The 26,936-nt window shown below is 37.4% G+C and overlaps 1 protein-coding gene across 5 annotated transcripts in view; it reads left to right on the plus strand.

The window, feature by feature from the left end:
* Positions 1 to 26,936, plus strand: part of DLGAP1 (DLG associated protein 1) — an 856,099-nt gene that overhangs the window by 659,627 nt on the left and 169,536 nt on the right. For all 5 annotated transcript variants that reach the window (XM_053664366.1, XM_037150738.2, XM_053664367.1 and 2 more), the window contains one exon: positions 21,333 to 21,510. In XM_053664366.1, coding sequence (XP_053520341.1) covers positions 21,333 to 21,510 — 178 coding nt within the window. The remainder of the gene's footprint in view (positions 1 to 21,332; positions 21,511 to 26,936) is intronic.

Consider the following 26,936-nt stretch of genomic DNA (forward strand, 5'->3'; position numbering starts at 1 on the left):
TGGCAAACATTTAACAACTTGATTTGAACAAATAATACTGAATTTCCTGGAAGGCACCTTTCGTAGACATTTGTACCTGTGAGAAATGAGGAATGTTCTATACAGCCAGAGCCTTCTGTTCATTCCTCAGCATCGACCGCCGCCTGCAGGCGTTCCCTGGGACTGCCTCTCACTGATGTCGAAGACACGTCTCCTTGGAAACGCAGGGGCCCTCTTCACTTAAACCACTGGGCACAGGAAAGAGCATAATTGCCTTTTTCATTAGAGCAGAGACAAAGGCCAGTTAATAAAAACCCAAAGAAGAGGAAATGCCCTCAGGGTGTAGATGGGGGGGGGGGACACAAGTTTCAGCTCCCCAGACAGCAGCATGTGAAAGGGGAGTTTTACTTATTTTGTCTAATCCTGGGGCTCCCTAGATAGAGTTTCATACACATTCCTTACCAGAATCTTAGGACTGTCTGAGCAGAATATGTGTAACTTATTATATTGCCATCATAGAGTTAGCAATATATTGCTACCACACAGAGGACATTTTGACCAGAAACCTTGTATTTCTTTTTATGCGTTGGTAAATGATTGTTCACTGATACTCTGTGGATGAGTTAAACCATCTTCGTTGGGGTGAATATTGTCTTTCCATTTTTTCTCACTCAAGGCATAAAAAATTACTATAATTTATCATAATCCAAGGTAATAAAAGTGGGCAAAAGTCATGTTTTCAACATCTGAGCACAATTCTGGGAAAGCTTTTGACTGCCAAGAGTCCTAATTATTACTGTTTTTTGTACATAATTGATTTAGTCAGAGAATGTATGGTCATTTGAATATTGTTTGATTCTGGTGATAATGGACTGCTGGAGCATATTTCCATTTTGCTTGAAAATAGTTTAAAATGTGTCTGCCTTATATTGTAGGCAATTATACTTTCCATTCAGAGTCTGAGAAGTTAATGATTCTTTACATTTCCTGGAAAAGCTTTTTTTCCCTTTTGTTTGGATGAATGAGTACTTATTTTCTCTAAATATACGTTTTAGAACTATTGTATTTCTACAGCTAAAGCTGGTATAGAACATAACCAAAGAATATGTATTTGGTGTGTTTTGTGACACATTAAAATTATATTGGAAATGCCTTTTTCCATGGTCACCTCTGGTCTTCTCATGCCTTCATTAAGGCATCAAGTGTGCTATAAGGAATGTGGTAGTCAGTGATGTTTTGGAAAGGCAGCAAGTGTTATTCAGAAGAGTCCGGTCATTAGAAACCACCTGTGTGTCCCAGAAAATCAGACAACGAAAAGAATGCTACACACCAGAGAAGAACAAGAGGAAAGTCCCACCACCTCCCTTAGCTCATTCCTTCCTTTCCAGTGAAAACGGTGCTGACCCATCCATCCGGCTGGGAAATGGAATACACAGGAGCCTGAAGCACAGCAGTGCAGATGGTTCCTGGAGCCCACACCCACGAGGATGTTCTTAAAATGCCCATTGCTCACTATGTGTGTGATCACACACATGGACCCCGATTCATCATACCAGAAGTTTAAAAACTCTGGAGATTAACTTGGTTCTCCTTATTCTCAGGCATGAAGTCAGTTCTAACATTTAGTTTTAGAGTAAGCCAGGGACCATGTTATTAATATTTTCTACAGATGGTTGCCAACACATGGTTTGGCTTACAATTTTTTGATTCTATGATGGTAAGAGCCATATGCATTCAGTAGAAAATGTACTTTGAATTTTGAATATTCATCTTTTCCTGGCTAGCAATATGTGGCACAATGCTCTCATGATACTGGGTAGCAGCACTGAGCTGCACATCAAGGTCAAGCACAAGGGTAAAGAACTGATATCATACAGTGTACCATGTTGCCAGCACTTTTTAAAATAAGTTTATTGGGATGTAACTCCATAGTAGGTCAAGGAGCATCTGCACATTCTAACCTGTTCATTATCTGAGAGTAGAATTGTTATTTTATTAAATTTTCATTTTGATGTAATTGTAGGTTGACATGTAGTTATAAAAAATAATACAGAGAGATTCCATATAGCTTTTACCCAGTCTCCTCTCAGTGGTAACATCTTACAAAACCGTATAGTACAATACACAAGATACAAAGCCTTTCTATCACCACAAATACACAGAACTGCTGCTCAGACCATCCACTAAGCTTTATAGTTTTGTTATTATATTTATCACTTTTTAAATTTCTATTTGGCTTTATTCCATATCCTCTGTTTCTGTGCAGAGACTATTTGTACTGGTCTCAGGTGCATTCATGATTACTCTTTGAGGCATTACTGCCGTGACTGCTTTAAAGTTTTTTCAGATAATTCTAACATCTCTGTCATCTCAATGTTGACATCTGTTGATTACCTTTTTTCATAGTCTTAAACCTTCCTGATTCTTAGTATGACAATTGAAAATGGGACATTTTTGTATTATGTTTTGAGGCTATCGGCGTTATTCAAACCTTTTGTTCTAGCTGGCACTTTTAACACCAGTCCAGCGGGGGAGTCAGAGAGAGACCACCTCTCTACTGCCAGTAGTTATACGAGTCCAAGTTGTACAAGTTCAAGTTCCTATTCAAACTCTCTTCATACCTGAAGTGGGGGTTCCTCATTACTGTTGCTGAGGGTGGGACTTCTGACTCCCAACACACTTTCCACTGACACCACTTTGAGGGCAGCCTTGTTACCACTGGTTAATGATGAAAGACCTGACTCCCCACTAGGCCTCTTCTGGAACCACCCCTGCAAAGAGGGGTATGGGTATCTTCTTACTGCTGGGTGGGAGTGGAAGTCCAGGCTCCCCATTTGGTCTTCACTAACACCATCAGGACAGGAAAACCCTCATGGGGATGAAAGACCCATCTTCCTGCCTGGCCCTCTTTGATATCACCTTGGTGGCACTGCTGGGGCACCTCATTATAATCTCATTAAGGTGGAAGTCTAAGCTCCCCACACAGCCTTTGCTGTCATGTGTGTAGGTGGTACCACAGTTTTTCTGATATTTGATTGGAGTAAAGCAGTCATTGTCTAAAATTGTTTTACCTTGTGTGAGATTCAGCCAAAGTATGGAGAGTGCATAAGTGCATATACTTGTAGCCAGAGACGCAGGGCCATTTTAGGCTGGGCTCAGCCATTAGTTATTAAGGTTACACCATAACCTGGTAATCTAAACATAATTTATTTAAATAAAGGGTGTCTTTTTTCTAATCTGTACAAAAGTACTACATGAACTAGTAAGAGCCTTGAATGTCTAGAAGCCATATTTACATTAGGTTGCAAGATAATCCCCAATATGTAAAGCCTTGTGAATTAAAACAATGGAACTGGTATACATAAAGAATATGGCCAACTATGTAAGTCCAACCTAGAGCTAAAACTGGTAGCTGCTAAAAATAAGAAAAAAAACATACAAAGCCATAAAATTTTAGTTATCATCTGAAGAAACTTAGATATGATTGTAGAATCACTGTTGGTAATATTTTAGGAACTGTGGAAAAAATACAAAGAAAAAAGTAAATATTATCTTTGCTTTCCAGAGAGAATTCTAAAAACTGTAAATAGTTAACCTAATGTTAACCCTTTGAAAATTTTCAGAAAAGAAATTTTAAACAAGTGGTTTGTCTAAAACAGATTATTTAAATAATAGAGAGCCAACACAGATTTACTAATAAGGCATATATAGAAGTACCTGTATTTTCATCTTTGAAATGATTGAGATATATCAGGGGAATGTCATTGCATTTTGAATAGGTCTAAAGCAGTGGGTCACAACTGACTTACAGGAAAAAATAAAAATCAAAGAAACATAGGTAATAGGGGTATATGTGAAATAGCCTTATAACAAAAACTGTATTATTAATAAACTGAGCCAATTCAGAGGTTACTGATTTATCTAATCCTTGTCAATAATTTTACAAGTGATGTGGTGAGAAATAGATGGCATGCTTATGGAAAGGGTACAGGTAGTTAAGACTACAAAAATTAGACCTAATTTTCAATTCTGAGTTTACAAACTTGTCAGCCTTAGTTTCCTTATTTATAAAGTACGGATGATAATGCTACATAATTGTTATAATAATCCATAATATTGGTGTAAAAAGTAAACAAGACATTGTTGATAAAGTGCTTGATTGCCTAGGTCTTGTAATACTAATTTGGACTTCTGTTACTTTAGCTTCTATTATCACATTTCCTGGTGACATATAACTGGCAAGGACAGCTTTTATATATATATATATATATATATATATATATATATATATATCCTGGGGATGACAGGATTAGCTTTTGGTTTTCATGTAACACACACAAAAGGGCAAACATTGGCATGACTTACCATCACTTGATATGAAGATCTCAAAGTTGTCCAACGATGTCTAACCAAAAGCTAACGGAATGATTGTGGACAAGCAACCCACAGCTTTCTCAGGCCACATCCGGGAGGACTTACCACAGAACAGACGGTGGTGGCAGTTCTGTACTCTGCACTTGTCAGCCCACATTTGAAAGTCTGAGCCTGGTTCTGGGTGCTCTGTTATCAAAGAGAAAATAGCAAATTAGCCTGACTTTAGAGACAAGTCATCAAGGTAATGGAGAGCCTAGAAATCTTAACATAAATGGACTAGATAAAGGGAGCATGTCACCTGAAGAAGAAAGCTTTGGCTGGGACATGATAGCTTGTTCACAGTTAAAGACTACTTACTGCATGGAAGAGATGTTTTTGTGACCTTTTGACATACTGATAATGAGAATAGACACAGAGCATTTGATGATGGGAATTAGAAGAGAACAAACATTAAAAGAATTATTTAAGAGTCTGTCTTTAGTTGCTTTTTTTCTTCCTAAAATGAAATCAGAATATGAAGCACTTTGTGAAAAATTTATCAAAATACTTTTACACAGGCTTTAATTGCTCCAATTTGTCAATGTCAACTTACATCTGTGTAAGTATATCAGCTCCGCCCTAACACTTCTTAAATTGAAAGAAATGTTCTGCATTCAACTCAAAACAGCATGTAAGTCACTATTGCCAGTCCTTCCTAAGAAATACTGTTTCAGGCTCTTTACTAACTAGTATATTTGAATTGTCATCATGTCTTTCTTAGTGATGACATTATATCTTTTTTCTTTTTTAAAAAGTATTTTATTATTGTTCAATTACAGTTGTCTTCATTTTCTGCCACCACTCCCCCCCTCAGCCAAACCCACCTCCCTTTCTTGCTTCCACCCTCCCCCTTGGTTTTGTTCATGTGTCTTTTATAGTAGTTCCCGAAAACACTTCATCCCATTATTCCTTCCTACCTCCCCTCTGGTTACTGTCAGATTGTTCTTAATTTCAATGTCTCTGGTTCTATTTTGCTTGCTTTTTTCTTTTGTTGATTATGTTCCAGTTAAAGGAGAGACCATACAGTATTTGTCTTTCACTGCCTGGCTTATTTCACTTAGCATAATGCTCTCCAGTTCCATCCATGCTGTCACAAAGGGTAAGAGCTCCTTCTTTCTTTCTGCTGTGCAGTATTGTGTAAATGTAGCATAGTTTTTTGATCCACTCACTTACTGATAGGCACTTAGGTTGCTTCCAGCACCTGGCTAATGTAAATTGTGCTGCTATGAACATAGAGGTGCACAGGTTCTTTTGGATTGGTGTTTCAGGATTCTTAGGATATAATCCCAGAAATGGAATTGCCTGGTCAAAAGGCAGTTCCAATTTTAGATTTCTGAGGAAATTTCATACTGTTTCCCATAGTGGTTGCACCAGTCTGCATTACTACCAACAGTTCACTAAGGTTCCCTTTTTTTCACATCCTCTCCAACGCTTGTTTGTTGATTTGTTTATGATGGCCATTCTGACCAGTGTGAAGTGGTATCTCATTGTGGTTTTAATTTGCATCTCTCTGATGTCTTTTCTTTCCAGTTCATAAACTGACCCCACTGTGGTCAGTCTGTCTGCAATCTCTGCTTATGGAATTATTTTCCTGGATTTCTTAATCATGGTGATACAATTTATTCTCAATAATACTGTATTGAGTTTTAACTATATTACTGTTTTGCAATTACTCAAGCAGTACATTTATATTCAGATTTATTACAGTACTTTCCACCAAATAACAGAAGTATCATTTTTTCTATTTTTCAGCCATAGCAATAATAGTCCCTGAAATACTACATTATTTAGTGTCCTTAAAACAGTATAACTGTATACAGCTGACCCTTGAACAACACAGGTTTGAATAGCAGAGGTCCACTTATGGCAGAGTTTTCCAGTACATGGAGCCAGCTCTTCATAGCCATGGGTTTCACATCTGCAGGTTCAGCCGGCCACAGATCACAAACAGTGTTTTCACATTCCCAGTGCAGATTTCCAGCTCAGATTCCCAGCCACTGATCAAATGCAAAGGGCTGACTGAAGCTAAGTTTTTTGTCAATCAGAAAATATACACAGATTTTGAACTACACACAGGGGCCAGTGCTGCTGACCTCCATGTCGATTAAGGGTCAACTGCACAGAGGGGTTTTTCAGGGCCAGAAGTGATGCTTTGTTTTTATTATGTTAGTCCCCACATTTGTTGGTAACTAAATTGCTAAGAAATGAAATTTGCAATGTTAAGTTCTTCCATTACAGAGAGAGTTCCTATTTCTCAGTGTACTGTATACTCAAAAGAATTGGAAGCAGGGACTGAAACAGATATTTTTACATTCATTTTTGTAGGAGCATCATTCACAATAGGCAAGAACTGGAAGTAACTCAAGTGTCCATTAGCAGATAAATAGATAATAAAATGTGGTTAAATTCACACAATGGAACACTATTTAGCCTTAAAGGAAGGAAATGCTGACACATGCTGCAACATGAATGAACCTTGAAGACACTATGCTAAGTGAAACAAGGCTGTATGATTACACTTATATAAGGTACTCGGAGTTTTCAAACTCAGACAGAAAGTAGGATGATGGTTGCTGGGGTCTGGGAGAAGGGCGTAATGGGGAGTTAGTGTGTAATGGTTGTGACAGTTTCAGTTTGAGATGATGGAAAGGTTTTGTGCATGGATGACCTTGATGGTTACACAAAAATGTGAAACTCTCAGTCACTGAACTATATGCTTAAGAATGGTTGGAGTGGTGGATTTTATATTACGTATATTTTGCCACACTAACACACACAGACAGAGAGATGCTTATTGTGGAGTAAATTCTCACAACTCTATAAAGTGAGTATTGTTATCTCTATTTTAACAACAAAAAAGACAGTGTGGTTTGCCTAGGGCCATGGAACCAACTGAGGCTCACTCACTTGAGTCAAGTTATTGAACACAGAACGAAGGTCAGCAGAGCAAGCACCCCACAGTGAAACTATTTATATTAAAGGCCACCACCTCCCACAGCAAATCAAATTTCTGTCTGAATTATTTTAATTGATTTGATGATCAGTTTGGTCCAAAGCAAACTAAAGCAAAGATAATTGCAGGAATCATTTTGAGGTAATGCATAAGAATTATTTTTATAAAACTGGTAACCATGGAATAGAAGAAAGAGAGAGAAGGACCCCCACTACTCTGTTCACTTCAGTTCTAGCTGGTGATTTGCCTAAGTGTATATCAGCGTGTACTCACACAGAGGCCCTTAGGTGATTAACACAGGCCATGGCCAAAAAATTCCTCCATGGGGTTCTTTGGAAACAATTCTTTATGTACTAAGTGCTGTATCCTTGGCCAGCCAGCAATAGAACTCTGCTGGGCACACTGAAGTATTAAGAAAGGTTCTTTCCTTACACAGAAAGAAACAAGTACTTCTGGCCTGACATGTCTAAATTTCACGGTAAAAGACATCACCACACTGCCTTCTGTCACCCAGCAGTGGAAGTCAGCAGGTCACCCCTCATAACCCCCTCAGCCACCACCAGTTCTGAGTCTCCCCTACACACCCCTCAGGTCTTTGTCTTCCATGGTGCCCTGATTTTCTTCAGATCCTCATCAAGTTCTTACTGAGCCTCTTGTTTGTCTTAGGGGACTTCAGATCCTACCACTCTCCCTTCTCACATTTATTCAACAAATATTTAAGGCAGCCTAATAAATGCTAGCCACTATGCTGAGCTTTGGGAATACAGTGGTGGAATTCATATGTTCCTATAACCCCAGATGTGGTCAGTGTCCTTAGAAACCCAAAGTTTTATGGGGGAGACCGACCAGAAAATAATGACAACACACTTCAGTAAGCCTCTGATGAGAGAAGGCTCAGGCCTGTATACCCCAACATCCTGGATATTTAGCTTCCTCGACACGACCCTGCACCCTGTGCCTCTAAGCTCCTGCCCTCACAGGCCTCTGGGTCTGAAATGCCTCTGTCTGGCTCACTTTTACCTGGCAACAGACTTATCATTCAGGCTTAAACTCAAAGCTGTCTTGTCTCTGAAGTTCTTCCTACCTACCACCTTCACTCCAAATGAAACTCTTTTTTAACCCTCTTATTGCTGCTCTCTTGAACAGCTATTATAAGCTTAGCATATAATATCTTGACATTAGTTCCACACATCTGTCTCACCTGAAAGACCAAAGTACTCAAAGGCAGGAACCATGAGCCCTCCATAACATTTAGCACAAGCATTATGAGTACCTGGCATTGTTCTGTATTGCTTCAAAACTAATGTTGCATAGTCTAGAGAATCTGAGGAACATCGTTTGAATTCCAAGCATCAGAGAGTCTAAACATAATGGAAAATATGTTTGGCACACTGCAAGCATTCTATTTTGTTTTGATAATTTCTACATCTGATGAATTATTATGGAAAGAACTGCACCTTCATTTTGGACAAGGCCCACTTCATAAGTAAAATGGGTCATCCCAGCTTCTAGCATAAGGCATTGCACGTAGTACGCCTGTCATTCTTAGATAGCTGCACCAGCTGAATAGTCAGCAATCTCCACCCACATCAGTTCTTCTGTTTTCCACAGAGCAAAGTTGATGGTACTAGTAAAAAGCTGCAGCATCGAATGAATCCCCAGGACTCTCCCCACAATTCTCTTTCACCCCACTCTAACCCTGAGCCTCTGGGACATAGCAAGGTCTACAGCACTTAACAATTGTAGTGTCTCCCAGAAATAATGCTGGCATTCAGCCCCCATGTCAAACTCATATGGAGAAAGAACAACAAAGAATGTAGCAGAGAATCTAGAAGAGTTTGTTCTCCAGCTTGTATCTTCAACTGTAGAAGATGCCACTCTGTCTAAGCTGTGGTCCTCTGATGGGGCTAATCAGTTGGTGAAATGAGTTCATTTATGAACTTATAACCCTAAGAAACAGAAGAAAAATTAATGTTTAAGGAACAACATGACATTACAAAAGAAACAAAATTTGAAAAAACACTATTAGTGCCCAGTAATATGAACATCTGGAACATGGAAAGAAAAGCTAGGCACCTGCAATCCTTGCTGTAATCTGTAAATATTTGGCCAATTATGATCAATATCATCAGCAATATTACTTTAAACCAAAGCCACCATTATGATAGCATCATGCAGATTTAAGTTCTCTCATTTTACAAATGAGAAAACTGAATCCAAATAACTTCAAGTCATTTTTTCAAGGTCATTCAAATACTTAATGATGAAAAGCCAAGACTTGTATCCAATGTCCAGATTTCATTCATCAGTTCAGGGTATATCAGGTATATACTTGTGTAATTGTTTTTTCTTTTTCTTGCCTGATTGCACTGGCTAGAAATTCCAGTATGATGTTGAAATGAAGTGGCAAAAACAGTCATGCATACTTTGCTTCCAATCTTATGGGGAAGGTCTTCACTATTTTATTATTAAGTGATGTTACCTGTAGGTTTTTGTAGAGGCTCTTTGTAGAATGAAAGATGTTCCTTTCTAATCCAATCGTATTCAGACTTTTTTGTTATCTTGAATGGGTATTGGATTTCTTCAAATGATTTATATACTTCTATTGTTCACATGTTTTTTCTTTATTCTGGCACGTTAATCTATTTTCGGATGTTAAATCAACCTTGCATTCCTGAAATAAATCAGACTTGGGTGATAGTGTGTAATCCTTTTTGTATGTTTTGGATTCAGTTTGTTATTGTTTCATTGAAAACTGTTGTGTCTATATCAATTAGGGTTATTATAGTTCTCTTATCTTGCAATATCTTTGTCTGACTTTGGCATTATGGAATGAATTTAGAAGTAATCATTTTTCTTTCTATTTTCTGGGACAGTTTGGGGAGTATTGATATTATTTCTTGAAGTGTTTGATATAACTCACCAGTGATACCATCTGGACCTGAGCTTTTCTTTATAAAAATATTTTTAATTACAAGCTCAATTATTTACCTATTCTAGATATATTCAGCTTCTCTATTTCCTCTTGCATTAGTTTTGGTAATTTTTTCTAGATTCTAAAAAAGTTGTCCATTTGGTCTAAGTTGTTATATTTGGCATTCTCTTACAATTTTTAAAATTTCTGACAAGCAAGTTATAATATATCTTTTATCATTCCTCATTTTAGTCATCTGTCTATTGAAAGTACTAGCATTTTTTCAAAAAAACAACTTTTGTTCAAAAACAATAACTTTTTTATTTTATTAATTTTTAATATAATGACTATTATATTTTTTATTCTGCTTGTACTGAGTTTCAGTTTCTCTTCTTTTTTATGGTTGTTAAGGTGAAAGCTTGCAGTATGATTAGAGGTCATTTCTTTTTGGTAATGTAGTCATTTATACCTATTGATTTTCTTCTAACCATTGCTTTAGCTGCATTCCACAAATTTTACTTACTTCACAATACTTTTTAATTTCTTTTGTAAATTCTTCTTTGGCACATGGGTTTTTTGAAATGTGTTGTTTAATTTCCAAATAGCCATGGCTTTTCAAAATTTTCTTTTGTTTTTGATTTCTAATTTAATTTTATCATGATTGCAGCACATACTTTTTGCAATTTCAGTCCTTTTAAATGTATTCAGGCTTGTTCTGTGACAATCTCTGGTTTATCCTAGATCGTGTTCCATGTGCATTTGAAAAGGATGTGCATTTTAATTTTGGTCAGTAGAGTATCCTATAGATGTCTTTTAGGTTTGGTTGGTTGATAATGTTGCTCAAATCTTTTATATCCTTGCTTATTTTCTGTGTAATTGTATTATCCATAACTGGAAGTGGAGTATTGACATCTGCAAATATTCTTTTTCAATTATCCACTTCTCCCTTTAATTCCATTAGTTTGTGTTTCATGTATTTTGGGGCTCTGGGAGTAGGTACACATATGTTTATAATTTTAGCATTTTTGCTAATGAATTTATTCTTTTCTCATTATAAAATATCCCTTGTGTCTCTAGTAACATTTTTTGTCTTAATGTATATTTGGCCTAATGTTAATATAGCCACTCCAGTTTTCTTTGGGGCTTCCATCCTTTCACTATCAACTTATTTGTGCTTTTTAATCTAAAGTATGTCCCTTGTGGGCAGCACATAGTTGGATCCTGTTTTTTATCCAGTCCCACAATCTCTGTCTTTAGATTGAGATGTTTAATCCATTTATACTTAATATAACCATAGCAGGATTTAGATTTACCATTTTGCTATTTATTTCCTGTATTTCTCATGTATCTTCTGCTCCTCTATTCCCCTATTATTCCCTTTTTTGTATTATATGTTTTTCTCTAATGTACCATTTAAATTACTTTGCTTTTTACTATATATCTTAAAAATTATTTTCTTAGTAGTTACTGTATTAAAATATGGATATGAAATTGAAATTAATTCAGTTTAATATTAATTCAATTTCAATTGTGGATAGAAAATTTTCTCCAATATAGCTCCCCTTACTCCCCTTCCTTTGTGCTATTATTGTCCTACAAAGTACACATTTATACTTACAAAGTTTTAAGGTTAATTGTTTAGCTGAAAATTGTGCATTTTATATATTATATTATATTATAGTAACTCTTAAATCAGATATCTCCCCATTTCTTTTCTTTAAACCTTTATAACTGAAAAGTAAAATACATACACAAAAAATCTTACCAAAAAAATTATACTTAAGGAATTATTATAAAGCAAATACCCTTGAAACTATCATCCAAATCAAGGAGTGGAATTCTGGCAGCTGCTCCAGACCCAAACATAGTTGTCTCCCTCTCCTAAAAAGTAGGAATTATCCTGACTTTTATGATGATCATTCCCTCGTATTTCTTTATACTTTTGGCATCCAAGCATGGATCCCTAGATTACATTTCATGTTTCCCATTTCTTTCATATAATCTGTATTTTGAGTATGTAATATGATCTGTATTTCTTTATCCATAGATTTCCCCCTCCATCTTCTCTCCAAGACCTCAGTTTCCTTTTGTTGTTGAGTTTATTTTGCTCTCCTGCTGCTTAACTTTAGCACCAATCCTGGACTTTTTTTTTTTTAGAGTCTATATTCCCTGCATCATCCAGCCACTGGCTTCTCCGCTTCCTTTTTTAAAGTTTTTGCTTTCAAACTTGACTTTGTCAGATTCACCCTGGAGTCACCATAGTTCAGTGATCAACCAACGATTGCTCAGAATATTTTCTTAAATATCTTAAATCAGTAAGTCTTCCACCTTTTGCCAATGGCATCTGTATGTAAAGGCACACTTCTGAATTTCAGGCAGTTTACAAATCAGCCTTAGTTTTTACTTCCTGCTTGTACATTTTCAAAGTAAGCCACAGATCAATGAAAAGGCCCTTGCTTGTCCCAGGTTTACTCTGGACACACATGAAATCTTCTAGATCCTTAGCAATACATGAAAACTTTTCAGTATCCTCTGGGGCCATCAAGTTCTCCAGCTCTTTCTTTTATTTATCTTATTTTATTTTTTAAATATATTTTATTGATTATATCATTACAGTTGTTCTATTTCCCTCCTTCATTCCCCTCCATCCTGCACACCCCCTCCCCCACCATCCCTCCCTTTAGTTTATGACCATGTGTCTCAAGTTCTTTAGATTCTATATTTCCCCTACTATTCTTGCCCTCCATCTATTTTCTACCTACCATCTATGCTACTTATTTTCTGCATCTTCTCCCCCCTTCTCCTCCTCCCACTCCCCTGTTGCTAACCCTCCATGAGATCTTCATCTCTATGGTTCTGCTTCTGATCTAGCTGTCCTCTTAGTTTGCTTTTGTTTTAGGTATGGTTGTTAATAACTGTGAGTTTGCTGTCCTTTCACTGTTCATCTTTTTTATCTTCTTTTTCTTAGGTAAGTTCCTTTAACATTTCCTATAATAAGGGTTTGGTGATGATGAACTCCTTGAATTTGATCTTATCTGAGTACTTTATCTGCCCTTCCATTCTAAATGAAAGCTTTGCTGGATAGATTAATCTTGGATGTAGGTCTTTGGATTTCATGACTTGGAATACTTCTTTCCAGCCCCTTCTTGCCTGTAAGGTCTCTTTTGAGAAACCCACTGACAGTCTGATGGGAACTCCTTTGTAGGTGACTGTCCCCTTATCTCTTGCTTCTTCTAGGATTCTCTCCTTCATTTTAATCTTGGCTAATGTAATTATAATGTGCCTTGGTGTGTTCCTTCTGGGCCCAACTTCTTTGGGACTCTCTGAGCTTCCTGGATTTCCTGGAAGTCTATTTCCTTTGCCAGATTGGGAAAATTCTCCTTTATTATTTGTTCAAATAAGTTTTCCACTGGTGGGTGTTTCTGTTCCCCTTCTGGTACCCCTATAATTCAGATGTTGGAACGTTTAAAGATGTCCTGGAGGTTCCTAAACCTCTCCTCATTTTTTTGAATTCTTGTTTTTTCATCCTTTTCTGTTTGGTCATTTTTTTCTTCCTTCTGGTCCACTCCCTTGATTTGAGTCCCAGTTTCCTTTCCATTACTATTGGTTTTCTGTGCATTTCCCTTCATTTCAATTAGTTTAGCCTTCATATGTTCCTCTAATTTGTGACTAAAATCAACCAGTTCTGTGAGCATCCTGATCACCAGTGTTTTGAACTGTGCATCTGAAAGTTTGGCTATTTCTTCATCACTTAGATTTATTGGCTCTGTGGCTTTGAGTTCTTCTTGAGCCATGTTTTGGTCAGTTCACACTTGTTACATATGAGGAGCGGAGTCTTAGTTGTTCACCAGGGCAGGGCCACCCAGGTCGCTGATTTCTGACACTGTATGTGGGGGCGGGGTCAGAGAAGGACAATATCAGTCCCCTCTGCTGCTTCCTGCCACTGGGGCCTGCATGGTCTGACTCACCGCCCGCTCCTTCACCAGTTTATCTGCGCACAAATGTGTTACCGTGGTCAGCCCTCAGTGAGTCCACCACCTTGCGCCCTCAAGTGGGTCTGCCTGCTTCTCCACACCTGGTATCTGCCCACGGCTGCCGGCATGCCTGGGTCGTGTGCCCCGGTTGGTCTGGTAAATCTTTCCTGCCTGACCCCACTCTGCTGCTGGCTCTGCCCCTCTTCCCAGTTTGGCTGAAGGGTTCATTGTTGTCAGACTTCGGTGTAGTTCAATTTTCTGTGGTTTGGCTGCATTTTTGCTGCTAAAACTTTGTTGTTTTTAAACTTGGTTGTGTGAGAAGGTACAGTGCTTCCACCTACACCTCCATCTTGGCAGAAGTCTTCCCAGGCCTTTCTTTTAAATGTTGGGCTCAGCTCTTGTTTGCTTCAGCTGAAATCATAGCCTTACGTAGCTATGCTGTTAACTTCAACCAATTCCCACTGTTTTGGATAACAACCTAGGAATAGGGTTTTTCCACAGAGCTGAACTTCCTTCCAGTCAGAGCAAATACATCAACACCCTGGGAATGAATGTTTTACAGGAGCTATGAAATCAATAAAAATGCCACTGTGCACTGAAAATGGTGCTTTCAGCACAGCTCTAAAAGGTGCACCCCCTCCATTTATTGTGAGGCTGCCCTCTGTTCATGGCTGCTATGCCGTGGAGCTGGGGAGCAGAGGAATGGGTGTATCTCCAGTTAAATCACCACCAACCTCACTCCTACATCTACATTCAGTAGTTTTTCTGGAATAAATAACTTTCACTGTTCTCTGCCTTTGGCTTCCAGAGTTCTGAAATGATTGGTTTTCATAGTTTTGCTAGTTTTCATTTTTTTTGCAATTGCTTTTGTGTAGAATTAAACTCATCGAAGTTCTCAGGCTGCCTTTCTGCAAGTTTCACCCCATATGTAAAGTTTTTGCTCTTTTCTGTTGAATAGTGTTTTTCTATAAGGCCTGTGTGGCCAAGAGAATTAAAAACATATTTCAGTGAAAAATTTTGTGCATGATTATTCATACAGCAAAATTTGTATTAGCCAAAAAGTGAAAACAAACCACATATTCATCAGCTGATGAGTGGACAAATAAATTGTGGTACAAATCCATACAATGGAATATTAATTCCTCTATAAAAAAGAATAAAGTACCGATACATGGTACAACATGGGTGAACCTTGCAAATATCATGATAAGTAAAAGAAACCATTTGAAAATGCTACATTGCATGATTCTATATGCATGAAAAGTCCCAGACAGGCAAAGGCATGGAGACAGAAGGCTGAGAGAGCTTTCCGAGAGGTAGGGGCGGGAAGAAGGGAGAGTGACTACAAATGGATCAGGAATTGTTGGGGGGCAGGGGGAGAATCAGAGATAATTAAAATGTTCTAAAATTTATTAAATAGCGGTTATAGTTGCACAATTCTGTGAATATCCTGAAAACTACTGAATTGTACACTCTAAAATGTTGGATCCCATGGTATGCGAGTTATATACAACAAAGCTTTTAAAAATCCTTTATAGAGTCTTTATAAGTGAGAAAAGAAAATTTTGAAAATTTGAAAACTATTTCAGATCTACAGTAATGACCAATTGAATTACCCTCTCATTCATTTATGCATGTAGCCTTTCATCTATTTCATAAGGTAATTCATGTGCTGTTCCCAGCATAAAGGAAGCACTTAAGGAAGTGCTAGGGATTGTTCTCAGGCATTAAGAAATTGAAGTGCCAGTGTACCACGGTGTAACAAAATGAATGAAAATCTATTCTACCTTCTAAGAACTCAATAATCTAAGAGTACATAGACATATAAACAAAAAACCTACAATAATGAGAAAAGTGTTTAACAGACAAATATAAAGGACACTATCAGAGTACAGATGGAGAAGTACTTTGTTTAGTCTGGGGAGAACAAGGGCAGCTTTCTGAAGATAATCGACCTAAATAAATGTTCTAACTCCTAGTGATCTGCTGAATCAGTTGAAGTAACAGTTTTGTGGGTAGAATGTCAAGGAAGGTGCATATTTCAAGGAAAAGATGCAGCCTAGGCAAAAATAAAGAAATGTGAGAACTATGCATGGTATGTGAGGAAGTAGCAACATAATAGTAGAAAATAAGTAAAGAATTTAGACTTCCTCCTGTTGGTGAAGAGGATTCCCAGAAAGATTTTAAGCAGGAGAGTGTCCTTTCACCAGCAGGAAAAGGAAAATGCATTTGAGGGCACAAGGCTGGTGCCGGGGAGCCTGGTTTGGGAGAGTCAGAAGAAAGCTTGAACTAAGGACGTAATGAAGCAGGAAGTGTCGAGGAAGATGAGGAAGAAAATAACTTTAAATGTGCACAGGAAGTAAAACTGAAGAAATTTGATCATCCATGGGATTTGGACAGTTAAGAAAAAAGACAGAATAAACACTCGAATTTCTGTTCTGGTAATGGGGTAAATTTCAGTGTCATTCATCTCAACGTGGAATAAAAGAAAAGAAACAAAATTGAAGGAAAAGGTGATGACTTTTTTAAAAGATCTTATTTATTTTATTTTTAGAGAAGAGAAGGGAGGGAGAGGGAGAGAAACATCAATGTCTGGTTGCCTCTCACGTGCCCCCTACTGGGGATCTGGCCTGCAACCCAGGCATTTGCCCTGACGGGGAATGGAACCAGAGATCCTTTGGTTTGCAGGCCGGTACTCAATCCACTGAGCCACACCAGCCAGGGAGGTGATGATTTTTTTATACCTGTGAAATATCCAGGTAGAAATGTACAGTAGTTAATAAGAGTTTAGTTTTAAAGTTTCAGAGAAAGCCATCAGCTACCAATAGATTTGTGAGTTGTCAGCATAAAATTAGTAGTAGAAGCAATTGGCAAAAAAAAAAATGTGTATATTTGCCCTGGCTGGTGTAGCTCAGTGGATTGAGTGCAGGCCTACAAACCAAAGGATCACGGTTTGATTCCCAGTCAGGGCACATGGCTGGGTTGCAGACCAGTTCCCAGCAAGGGGACTCATGAAAGGCAACCATACATTGATAAAAAAAAAATTGTGTATATTTAAAATGTACAATGACCAGGTTAATTAAAACATCAATCACCTCACAGTTTTGCATGCAGTGACCCCTTAAGATCTATTTTCAAATACCATGTGATCTCATTTATAGGTGGAATCTAAAAAAAACCTAAATTCATAGATTCTAGAAACAGATTGGGGGTTGCCAGAGGTGGGGGCTGGGAGTAAACAAACTTCCAGTTATAGAATAAATAAGTCATGGGGATGCAGTGTATAGCATGGTGCTATGGTTAATAATATTATATTGTATATTAGAAAGTTGCTAAGAGAATAAACCTTAAAAGCTCTTATTACAAGAATAATATTGTAACCATGTGGTGATAGATGTTAGCCAAACTTATGGTGGTGAGCATTTCAGAATATATACAAATACTGAATCATTATGTTGTACACCTGAAACTAATTATGTTATATGTCAATTATACCTCAATTTAGAAAAATGTAAAAGAATCTTTGTTAGTAAATTTCAAGTGTACAACATATTGTTATTAACTTTTATCACATGCTGTATATTAGATTCCTCAGAGCTTATTGATCCTATGAAATTACATTTTTAGTAATAAAGTTAGTCATTTTCTCTTTTGAGATCTTGGTTTAAAATGTCATGGTCCGAGCGTTACTGCATTTTCTCTTCTTTGCAATGGCAACCTTACTGATAGACTGGGCCAAGCCTGTTTGTATCGCTGCCTCACAGCCACCTACAGGCATCTTGTCTTTGCCTGTCGTGAAAGGACATGATAATGAAAGGCATTCATCCAGGTCGAAGTCCCAGTTCAGTTCTAATAAGCCACAAGAGGTGAACTTAGCATAAGTTATTGGGGGTGAAAAGTGAGAAAAGATGAATACCATTTGAATAGGCCAACATAAAAAAAAATAACCTAATGTGAGAGCTAATTTTTCTGAATATACATACTCTGTTTCTGCTTAGTAAATCAACTTTCTTTTGAGGTGAACATAAAGTAATCAGTGCACAATTTTTAGTTATTTTTAAAGTATATTTTATTGATTGTGCTATTACAGTTGTCCCATTTCTCTCCCTCTATTTCCCTTGGTCCTGCATCCTCCCTCCTATCAGCATCTTCCTCCTTAGCTCATGTCTGTGGATTGTACATGTAAGTTCTTTGGCTTCTCCACTTCCCATACTATTTTTAACCTCCCCCTGTCTACTTTATACCTACCATTTATGCTACTTATTTACTATACCTTTTCCCACATTCTCCCCCTTCCCCTCCCCACTGATAACCCTCCATGTGATCTCCATTTCTGTTATTCTGTTCCTGTTCTAGTTGTTTGCTTAGTTTGTTTTTGTTTTTAAGTTCAGTTATTGATAGTTGTGTTTGTTGTCATTTACTGTTCATACTTTTGATCATCTTCTTTTTCTTAATGTTAAAGTCTCTTTAACATTTCATAGAATAAGGGCTTGGTAATGGTGATGAACTCTTTTAACTTTACTTTACTTTACTTATCTGGGAAGCACTTTGCCTGCCCTTCCATTCTAAATGAAAGCTTTGCTGGATAGAGCAATCTTGGATGTAGGTCCTTACCTTTCATGACTTTGAACACTTCTTTCCAGCCCCTTTTTGCCTGCAAGGTTTCTTTTGGGAAATCAGCTGATGGTATTTTTGGTTATTGTTTAATAAGTATTTCCAACTATTTTTAAATAAGTGTTTCCACATCAGGAGTACATGGGCATACTGCACCTTTATATTAATAACTGTGAGTTCTGCTCTGTAAATGGTGAAGATAAATGAGTTCATTTCCTTATTATTTAGTATATTATTAAAGTGTGCGTTTTTGTTATCATGAATGATATGCTAAAATAGAACTATTCAATCCTTTGTGAATGATTCTTCAGTTTGAAATTTGGGAATTATGCCTTATTTCTTAACAAGTGGCCAGGGAGAATGATTGTTCCCCCATCTCAGCCAATAAACACTCATTTTTCAAAACAGTGGACATTCACATTTTCTTTTGAATATACACCATTTATTAAATATCCACCGCCATTGCTGCCCTGATAAGCATTTGGAACAGCTCATCATGTATGATAGCAATATCATTGCTCTGGGTCAGTTTGCAAAATAGCTAAAGAAATACATTTGTTGGGTTTTGGGGAACTACCATAAAGGACACATGGACAAAACTAAGGGGGAAGGTGGAAGCAAAGGAGGGAAGGTTTGGCTGGGTTGGGGGGCAGTTGTGTTGGGGGGGATGCAGACAACTGTGATTGAACAACAATAAAATAATTTTTAATTAAAAAGAAACACGTTTGTCATCTACCTCTCAGGTTCTAAAGGGAAGTGAACTTTAGAGTATAATGAGTATAGCTAGGCCTCTCTTTTCCTAGAAGACATTATAAAGGGAAAGTGAATTCTTCAGTTTATTTGTTTGTTGGTTGGCATTTGGGGCACAGGCATTTACAATGACCCACTGCAAATCACCAGAATAGTGTATAACACATGGAAAATACTTGCTTGACCTGGCAGGGGTATTTTTATGTTTTGCAGCTACTTGAAGGCTCTACATAGGGTACAATTCTAGAAAAATCAGTTTCTCTTTTGTAATAATAAAATATATGAGAGGTCTATTTTTTATGTTAAATTCTAGATTTGTTTTAACCTGCTCTCTCCCTCAGTACAGTTGCAAAAAGTGGCTGCTAATCAAATTCTCCATCTTCTATATATAATTTTTCATGCGTAAACTTAAATTTATCAATTCAATTTCCAACGATATTTAACTCAGTTGTATTATGTGCTAAAAGCATTATAGTAACACAGCCACTTTGGCTGGTTTTTCTTCCCTCATTTTCCCACTGTAGTCTGTTCTCTAAACTTTCTTTATAAAAAAAAAAAAACAGATTATTTTGAGATCTCACATAATGTTTATAACCGTGTTATTAAGATATAATGCACATACCATACAATTAATTCATTTAAATGTACAATCCAACTGTTTTTACTCTATTCACAAAGTTGTGCAGTCATCACTAATTAGTTTTAAAGTATTTTTAATCTCCCCAAAGAGAAACTCCATACCTTCTAGATATGAGCCCTCAGCTCTGCCATCTTCTTCCTCCTTCACTGCCTGGCCAGCTCTATATAGGCAACTACTAATCTACTATCTGTCTTCATAGATTTGCCTGTCCTGGGTATTTGGTAGTGGAATCACAATCTATGATCTTTTATGACTGGCTTCTTTCACTTAGCATGATCTTTTCAAAGGTCATCCATGCTGTGGCATGTATCAGTACTACATTCTTTTTTATGGCCAAATAATATGTCATTGCATGAAAATGCCACCTTTTACTTTTCTGTGCATCTGTTGATAGATGTTTGGATTGTTTTCACATCTTGGCTTTTATGAATATTGCTGCTGTGAACCTTATACAAACTTTTGAAGTTTGTTACATTCTAATAAAAAATTTTGTGGGAATTTTTGTAATTGCTTTAAATTTGTAAATTAATTTGGGATAATTTTAATTTATATTACAATATTCAGTATTCCATCCAGGAAGATTATTTTCTTTTTTGTACTTATTTAAGCCTTGTGTATTCCCTGCCATGAAGTTTTATAGTTTTCTTCATGGAATTCCAGTGCATTTCCTTTTTTAACTATAATTTCTACTTATTTTATAATTTTTTGCTATTTTAATTAAAATTTTCATTTGGTGAAAGCACAGAAAAAAAAAGAGGCACAGAAGAAAAGCTACAAATGACACAGGATAGAATTCTGGGGCAGGGCAGCCACAGCTATCATGTCCCTCCCCAGTAGGCTAAAAAATAGTAGATAGTGAAATTTGTTCATGGTTTGAGAGAATTCAATTTTTCTCCAATGTCACCAGACCTCGATGATTTCCTGTGAAAATCTTTTCTTTCTGAGATGCCATGTAGGAGTTTAGCAATCATAAGGGGCATTTAATTATTTGCCCTAGCATTTAAGCTGCCTCATCAGTGATAGTTTTGTCACATCTTATTACTGCCCACATTTCAGAATGTGACCAAATGAACCCCCTTTATTGTTCTCTTCCAGGATTTCTAATGAGCACTCCCCCAAACTCCAGATCCGGAGTCACAGTTACCTGAGAGCAGTAAGTGAAGTCTCCATCAACCGAAGCCTAGACAGCCTTGACCCTGCAGGCCTGCTCACATCACCAAAGTTCCGCTCCAGGAATGAGAGCTACATGCGAGCCATGAGCACCATCAGCCAGGTGAGCAACTTGACCATAAGCCGTTAACTGCACAAGGGTAAGTGGACACTGAGGGCACATGAAGTGAGAAGGCAGCCATTCCCACCGGAGACTACTGCTGGATCAGGCAGGAGGTCTGATCTAAATGCTACTTGCATTCAGTCCCTGCAAGCATCTGGTATTGATAGTCTACCAGCAGGTGAAGGGTCCTCTGCAGGTAAATAAAGCACATCAGGGAGTCCTTGGAAATCCATGAGCAGACATTCAACACCAGCAAATCTGTCAGCAATAAGTTAATGGATGAGATGTAAAATGCTTGAAGGATAGAAGGACAGTGTAGACATCAGTGGCAAAACCAAGAGAGTGTCTAATCATAAAAGTACAATTATGAAGCAGGTCATCAAGACAGGGACCCAGGCATAAGAAATGCGACACAGTTTATGTACCTCAAATGGCCTTAGGTGAATATTGTGGCTTGGTAATGAGACAGAAGCCCACTTACAAGAACAGGACTGGGAATGGAGACTCAGTAAGAGGATGAAGACTCAATAAAGCTTTTCTAGTCTCTCCCATCCAGGATCACAGAGGGTGTGGGAGAAGGGTATACTGCCTAAGCTCAAGGGTGGAAAGAACCTGGAACTCTTGGAGGACCTGAACTTACAGCTTTCAGGGACCACCAGAGAAGCAGAAAATGCCTCAGAAACTTCTTCTGGAAAGGCAAAAAGAAGGGTATTTTATAATGATGTTTAGGATAACTTTATTTAAATTTATATCACAATTTAAAAAATAAATACTATACTTATTGAGCTAATATTTGCTGAGCAAAACACTGGTCTGGATTATGCAAGTTATTCATAAATAAAACATAATCTCTGTTCCTCAAAAGCTTATAGTCTAATAGCGATCATACAAAAAACATAGAGGTGTGCCCTGGCTGCTGTAGCTCAGTGGACTGAGTGCGGGCCTGCGAACCGAAGGATAGTGGTTCAATTCCCAGTCAGGGCACATGCCTGGGTTGCAGGCCAGTTCCCAGCAGGGGACCCACAAAAGGCAACCACACATTGATATTTCTCTCCTCTCCTTCTCTTCTTCTGTACTTCCCTCCTTCCCTCCTTCCCTTCCCCTCTAAAGATAAATAAATAACATCTTTTTAAATAACATAAAAGTGCTCTCATGAGCACGATTTACTTGTATACCACAAAAACACTCTGAGGTAGGTAGGGCAAGAATTAACAATAAAAGCCACCTTTACTGGGTTAGACACTGTGACAACTGCTTTATATTTTTAAAATATTAGTCCTTGCCCTGACTGGTGTAGCTCAGTGGACTGAGTGCTGGCCTGTTAACCAAAACCTGGTAACTGGTTCGATTCCTAGTCTAGGGCACATGCCTGGGTTTCAGACCAAGTACCCCGTGGGGGGCACACAAGTACCCTGTGGGGGGCAACCACACATTGATGATGATTTCCCTCTCTCCCTTCCTTCCCCTCTCTAAAAATAAATAAATAAATAAAATATTTTTTAAAATAAATAAAATACTAGTTCTTATAAACTCTCTGTAAGATATGTAAATAACCAGATATTAAATGAGAATGTCTTTGTGGTCATGAACTATCAATAAGATCCTGAAGTTAAGCAAAAAAAGACATTAAGTAACCAGATTTTTAAAGAGAGAGTTTCTAGGAATGAGATATAGAAATATGCATTTTAACAAATAAAGTAGTATTTGATTCTTTAAAAAAACACTAGCCTAAAACATATACAAAGACTAGAAAATACTCTAGTTCGGTTGGAGCTTAGCATACTTCAAGAGGCAGCAATGGGAAATCTATTCTAAATTCTGCTCTAGAGACAATTTTATACAAATGCTCTTGCATGCCAGGCTCAGTGAATGGACTTAATTAATTAGGAATGAGACTGATTAAAGATTAATTAAAACTTAAGCTTCTAAGCAGGCAGGAGATATAATCTGAACTTTGTTGCAGGATAGTTAATTTGGCAAAAAATGTGGAAAATATTGGAGGTGAGGAGAGACTAAAAAGAGAAAAGCTAGTCTGGAAACAGCCAGGTGATCATCCAGGTGAATTAATGCTACTAGTTGTGCTGCAGCTGATGATGGTGGTGATGATGATGGCGATGGTAGTGTTGTGGTCATGATGGTGGTAATAGTGGAAGTGGTAGTGGTGGTAGAGATGGTGATGATGGTGATGCTGATGGTAGTGATAGTGATGGTGGTAATAGTGATGATGGTGACAGGAACTGTGGTATGGTAATGGTGTTAGAGATCGTGATGAAGATAATGATAATGATGGTAGTGATGGTAGCAATAATGGTGGTGGTGGCTGAGATGATGTTGATGGTGATGCTGGTGGTACTGGTAGAGATGATGGTAATAATGATGATGGTAGTAGAGATGATGGTATTGGAGATGAGTATGGTGATAGTGATAGTAGTGGTGGTAGAGATGGTGGTTATGGTGATGGCACTGATGCTGGTATGGTGTGGTGATAGTATAGTGTGATGGGGATGTAAATGAAACAAATAATACATTTGAACAAAAAAATTATGAAATTGTAGCCTTAGTACTGAAGCCTCTCTGATCTGTATGAGTGAGACCCTAAAACAGAGACACAGCAAAGAAATTGGTCTGGAATAACTAAGTTGTTTGTTTCTGCCATTCATACCTTGCAGAAATAAAATATCTTTAAAAACAGATTGTACTTGAATGTTAGAGAAAAATTGAACATCTTTTTGTATGGTTATTGTCCTATTTTTATTACATATACATCTAATTAAAATGGGGCTTTTACAAGTAAGGCTTAAGAATAATGTTGCAAAGTCACATTTTTTAAAATATTTGGTATAGTAAATGTTATTTCCAAATTACCTTAATTTATGTCTTAATTTATTTTAAGTTCAAATCTTAAGTATCTTCATTTAGAATGGTAAACTAGAAGCCCACAGGCATATTTTTTCTGGCAACATTCTTGTTGTCTATGTCATTTAAAAATTAAATATTACTGTGCTCAGTGGTGATGCCAGCAGTTCAGCTGTGACTTTGACTTAGATCACCCCTTCATAGTATATATACAAAGGGACGCCCAGATGAAAGAAGTGTCTATGGTATGCAGCTAGTCAGTGACAGAATCCAGAAACTCAAGTATTCTGAGTCCTAAATGGTAAGTTTCTTTAATGTCTGCTAGTATTAGGTATTGGTGGCAATAATATTGTTAATAATAGTAGTCAAAATAATGAAATGATAATATTTATATACATTCAGTTGCAATGTTGCAATGTATCATTTACCAGATCAGGGTAGAAGCTTTGCATAATATCTCATTAATTTCATACCAACTCTCAGAAAGATTTTTTTTAATTTATGAAACTCAGTCTCAGAGAGTTGGAGTCATTTATGTCATTCTTCCCACTATACTATCTCAAAAAAAAATATGTCCTTTATTTATGCAGTGCCTACCATGTGCCTAGCAATATAGTATGCATTTGTTTATATTATTTTATCTTTATCCTTAAAGCATCCCTATGGGGTATTATTTTAACCATTTTACAGATGAGGAAAGTGAAACAGAGAATTCAAGCAAATTGCCCATGATATAGTAGAAAGAGCATTAAAGTACTCCCCCTTCCCGTATAAACTATAAATCCAAGTGGATTAAAAATCTAATCAATAACACAGAGTAACAAAAATATTAATATTAAACCTTGGATAATACATGTATGATGTGGTAAAAATTGTAATTTCTCATAAAGCAAGAATTCCAGAAAACACAAAATAAACTATTGACACCTATTCTATTGTTTATTATTTTTTAAGATTTTATTTATTTATTTAGGGGGGGGAAGAGAGGGAGAGAAACATCAATGTGTGGTTGCCTCTCATTCATCCCCTACTGGGGACCTGACCTGCAACCCAGGCATGTGCCTTGACTGGGAATTGAACTGGTGACCCCTTGGTTCACAGCCCAAGCTCTATCCACTGAGCTACACCATCCAGGGCTCTATTCTATTTTTTTAAGATTTTATTTATTTATTTTTACAGAGAGGAAGGGAGGGATAAAGAGAAGGAGAGAAACCTCTAATGCACCCTTTATTGGGGATAGGAGACCTGGCCCACAACCCTGGCTCTAGACTGGGAATCAAACCGGTGACCCTTTGGTGCACAGGCTGGCACTCAATCAACTGAGCCACACCAGCCAGGGCAATTGACATCTGTTCTAACTAAAAATTAAATATTGCTATGTAGTAGACATCATAAAATTAAAATGTAATTGATGGGGTAATATTTGATCACATCAAGAAAAAGAATCAATATTCCAGTTGCTTAAAGTATTCCTACCAATTAGTATGAAAAGATAGACAACCCTAAATTTCTGGCAAAACTTATGAATCAGGGGAAAACATATGAAGGTCAATAAATATAGGAGAAGGTGCTCATATACTCTAAGAAGCTGGTAAAGGCAAATCAAAACAGCACAATATAATTTTTGACCTATCAGAATGGCAAAAACTTCTAACATGTACTCTGGTGACCATGATGAGAAATGAGCTGTCTTACTTGCTGTTTGGAATGAATTGCTACAATTGTTTTAGAAAGTAAACTGGTAAAATCTAGAAAAAGGTAAATATCTTTTGGCAAAGGAATCCTACTTTTGGAGCTCTCTAATACAGAAATAAAAACACCAGTATGTAAAGACAAATGCACAAGAGTGTTCATCATAGCATGGTCTCCAAGGACATACCTGAATCATCATCTATAAAGGAGTGGCTAAATAAATTATGGTACCATGTTGTGGTAGTAACTTAGTGTCTGAATGTCCTTGAATCTCTATAAAAAGCAGACAATGCAACTAGATAGAAAAATCAAAACTCATGGACAATATTTATAATAAAATGAGGTAATAAGATATCCTTATGATCCCAAAATATGAGTAAATGAGAACAAACCACCAGTAGCCATAAGCAGGACTTGCATTCACATCTCTGTAGGAGGACAAAGAAGAAGACCATGACTTTACTGATGGACTGAGTGTGGCAGAACAAAACAAGCAGAAGGTGTACTCTGGAAAGCTCACAGGGGGCTATCTGAGAACATCAGCTGAACTGGGAAGGACTCTACCTTTCTATCAGCGGGTGTATTCAAGGTATCTGCATTAAGGCTAGACCAATCTGAGTAACACTGGAAACTAACCATCCACTGTTTCCTCGCAAGACAGGGCCCAGTACTGAAAAGAGCTAGTTGGGAATAGAAACAACTATGAGCAAGATAAAGACAATAGCGAAAAAAATGAGAAGGTCTAGGTAAAGGTAGGAGTGCGGGCAAGAGAACCAGGAAATCTCAGAAAACAACACTCTAAAACAGTAGAAGGAAAAGCCCTGTGAATGTAGGGGGGAAATCCTGAATGTATCATCCACTCAAGTTCGGAAAAGCTA

The sequence above is a fragment of the Artibeus jamaicensis genome, unplaced genomic scaffold (assembly GCF_021234435.1).
Source record: "Artibeus jamaicensis isolate MK-2021 breed Jamaican fruit bat unplaced genomic scaffold, CSHL_Jam_final contig_354, whole genome shotgun sequence".
NCBI classification, from domain to species: domain Eukaryota; kingdom Metazoa; phylum Chordata; class Mammalia; order Chiroptera; family Phyllostomidae; genus Artibeus; species Artibeus jamaicensis.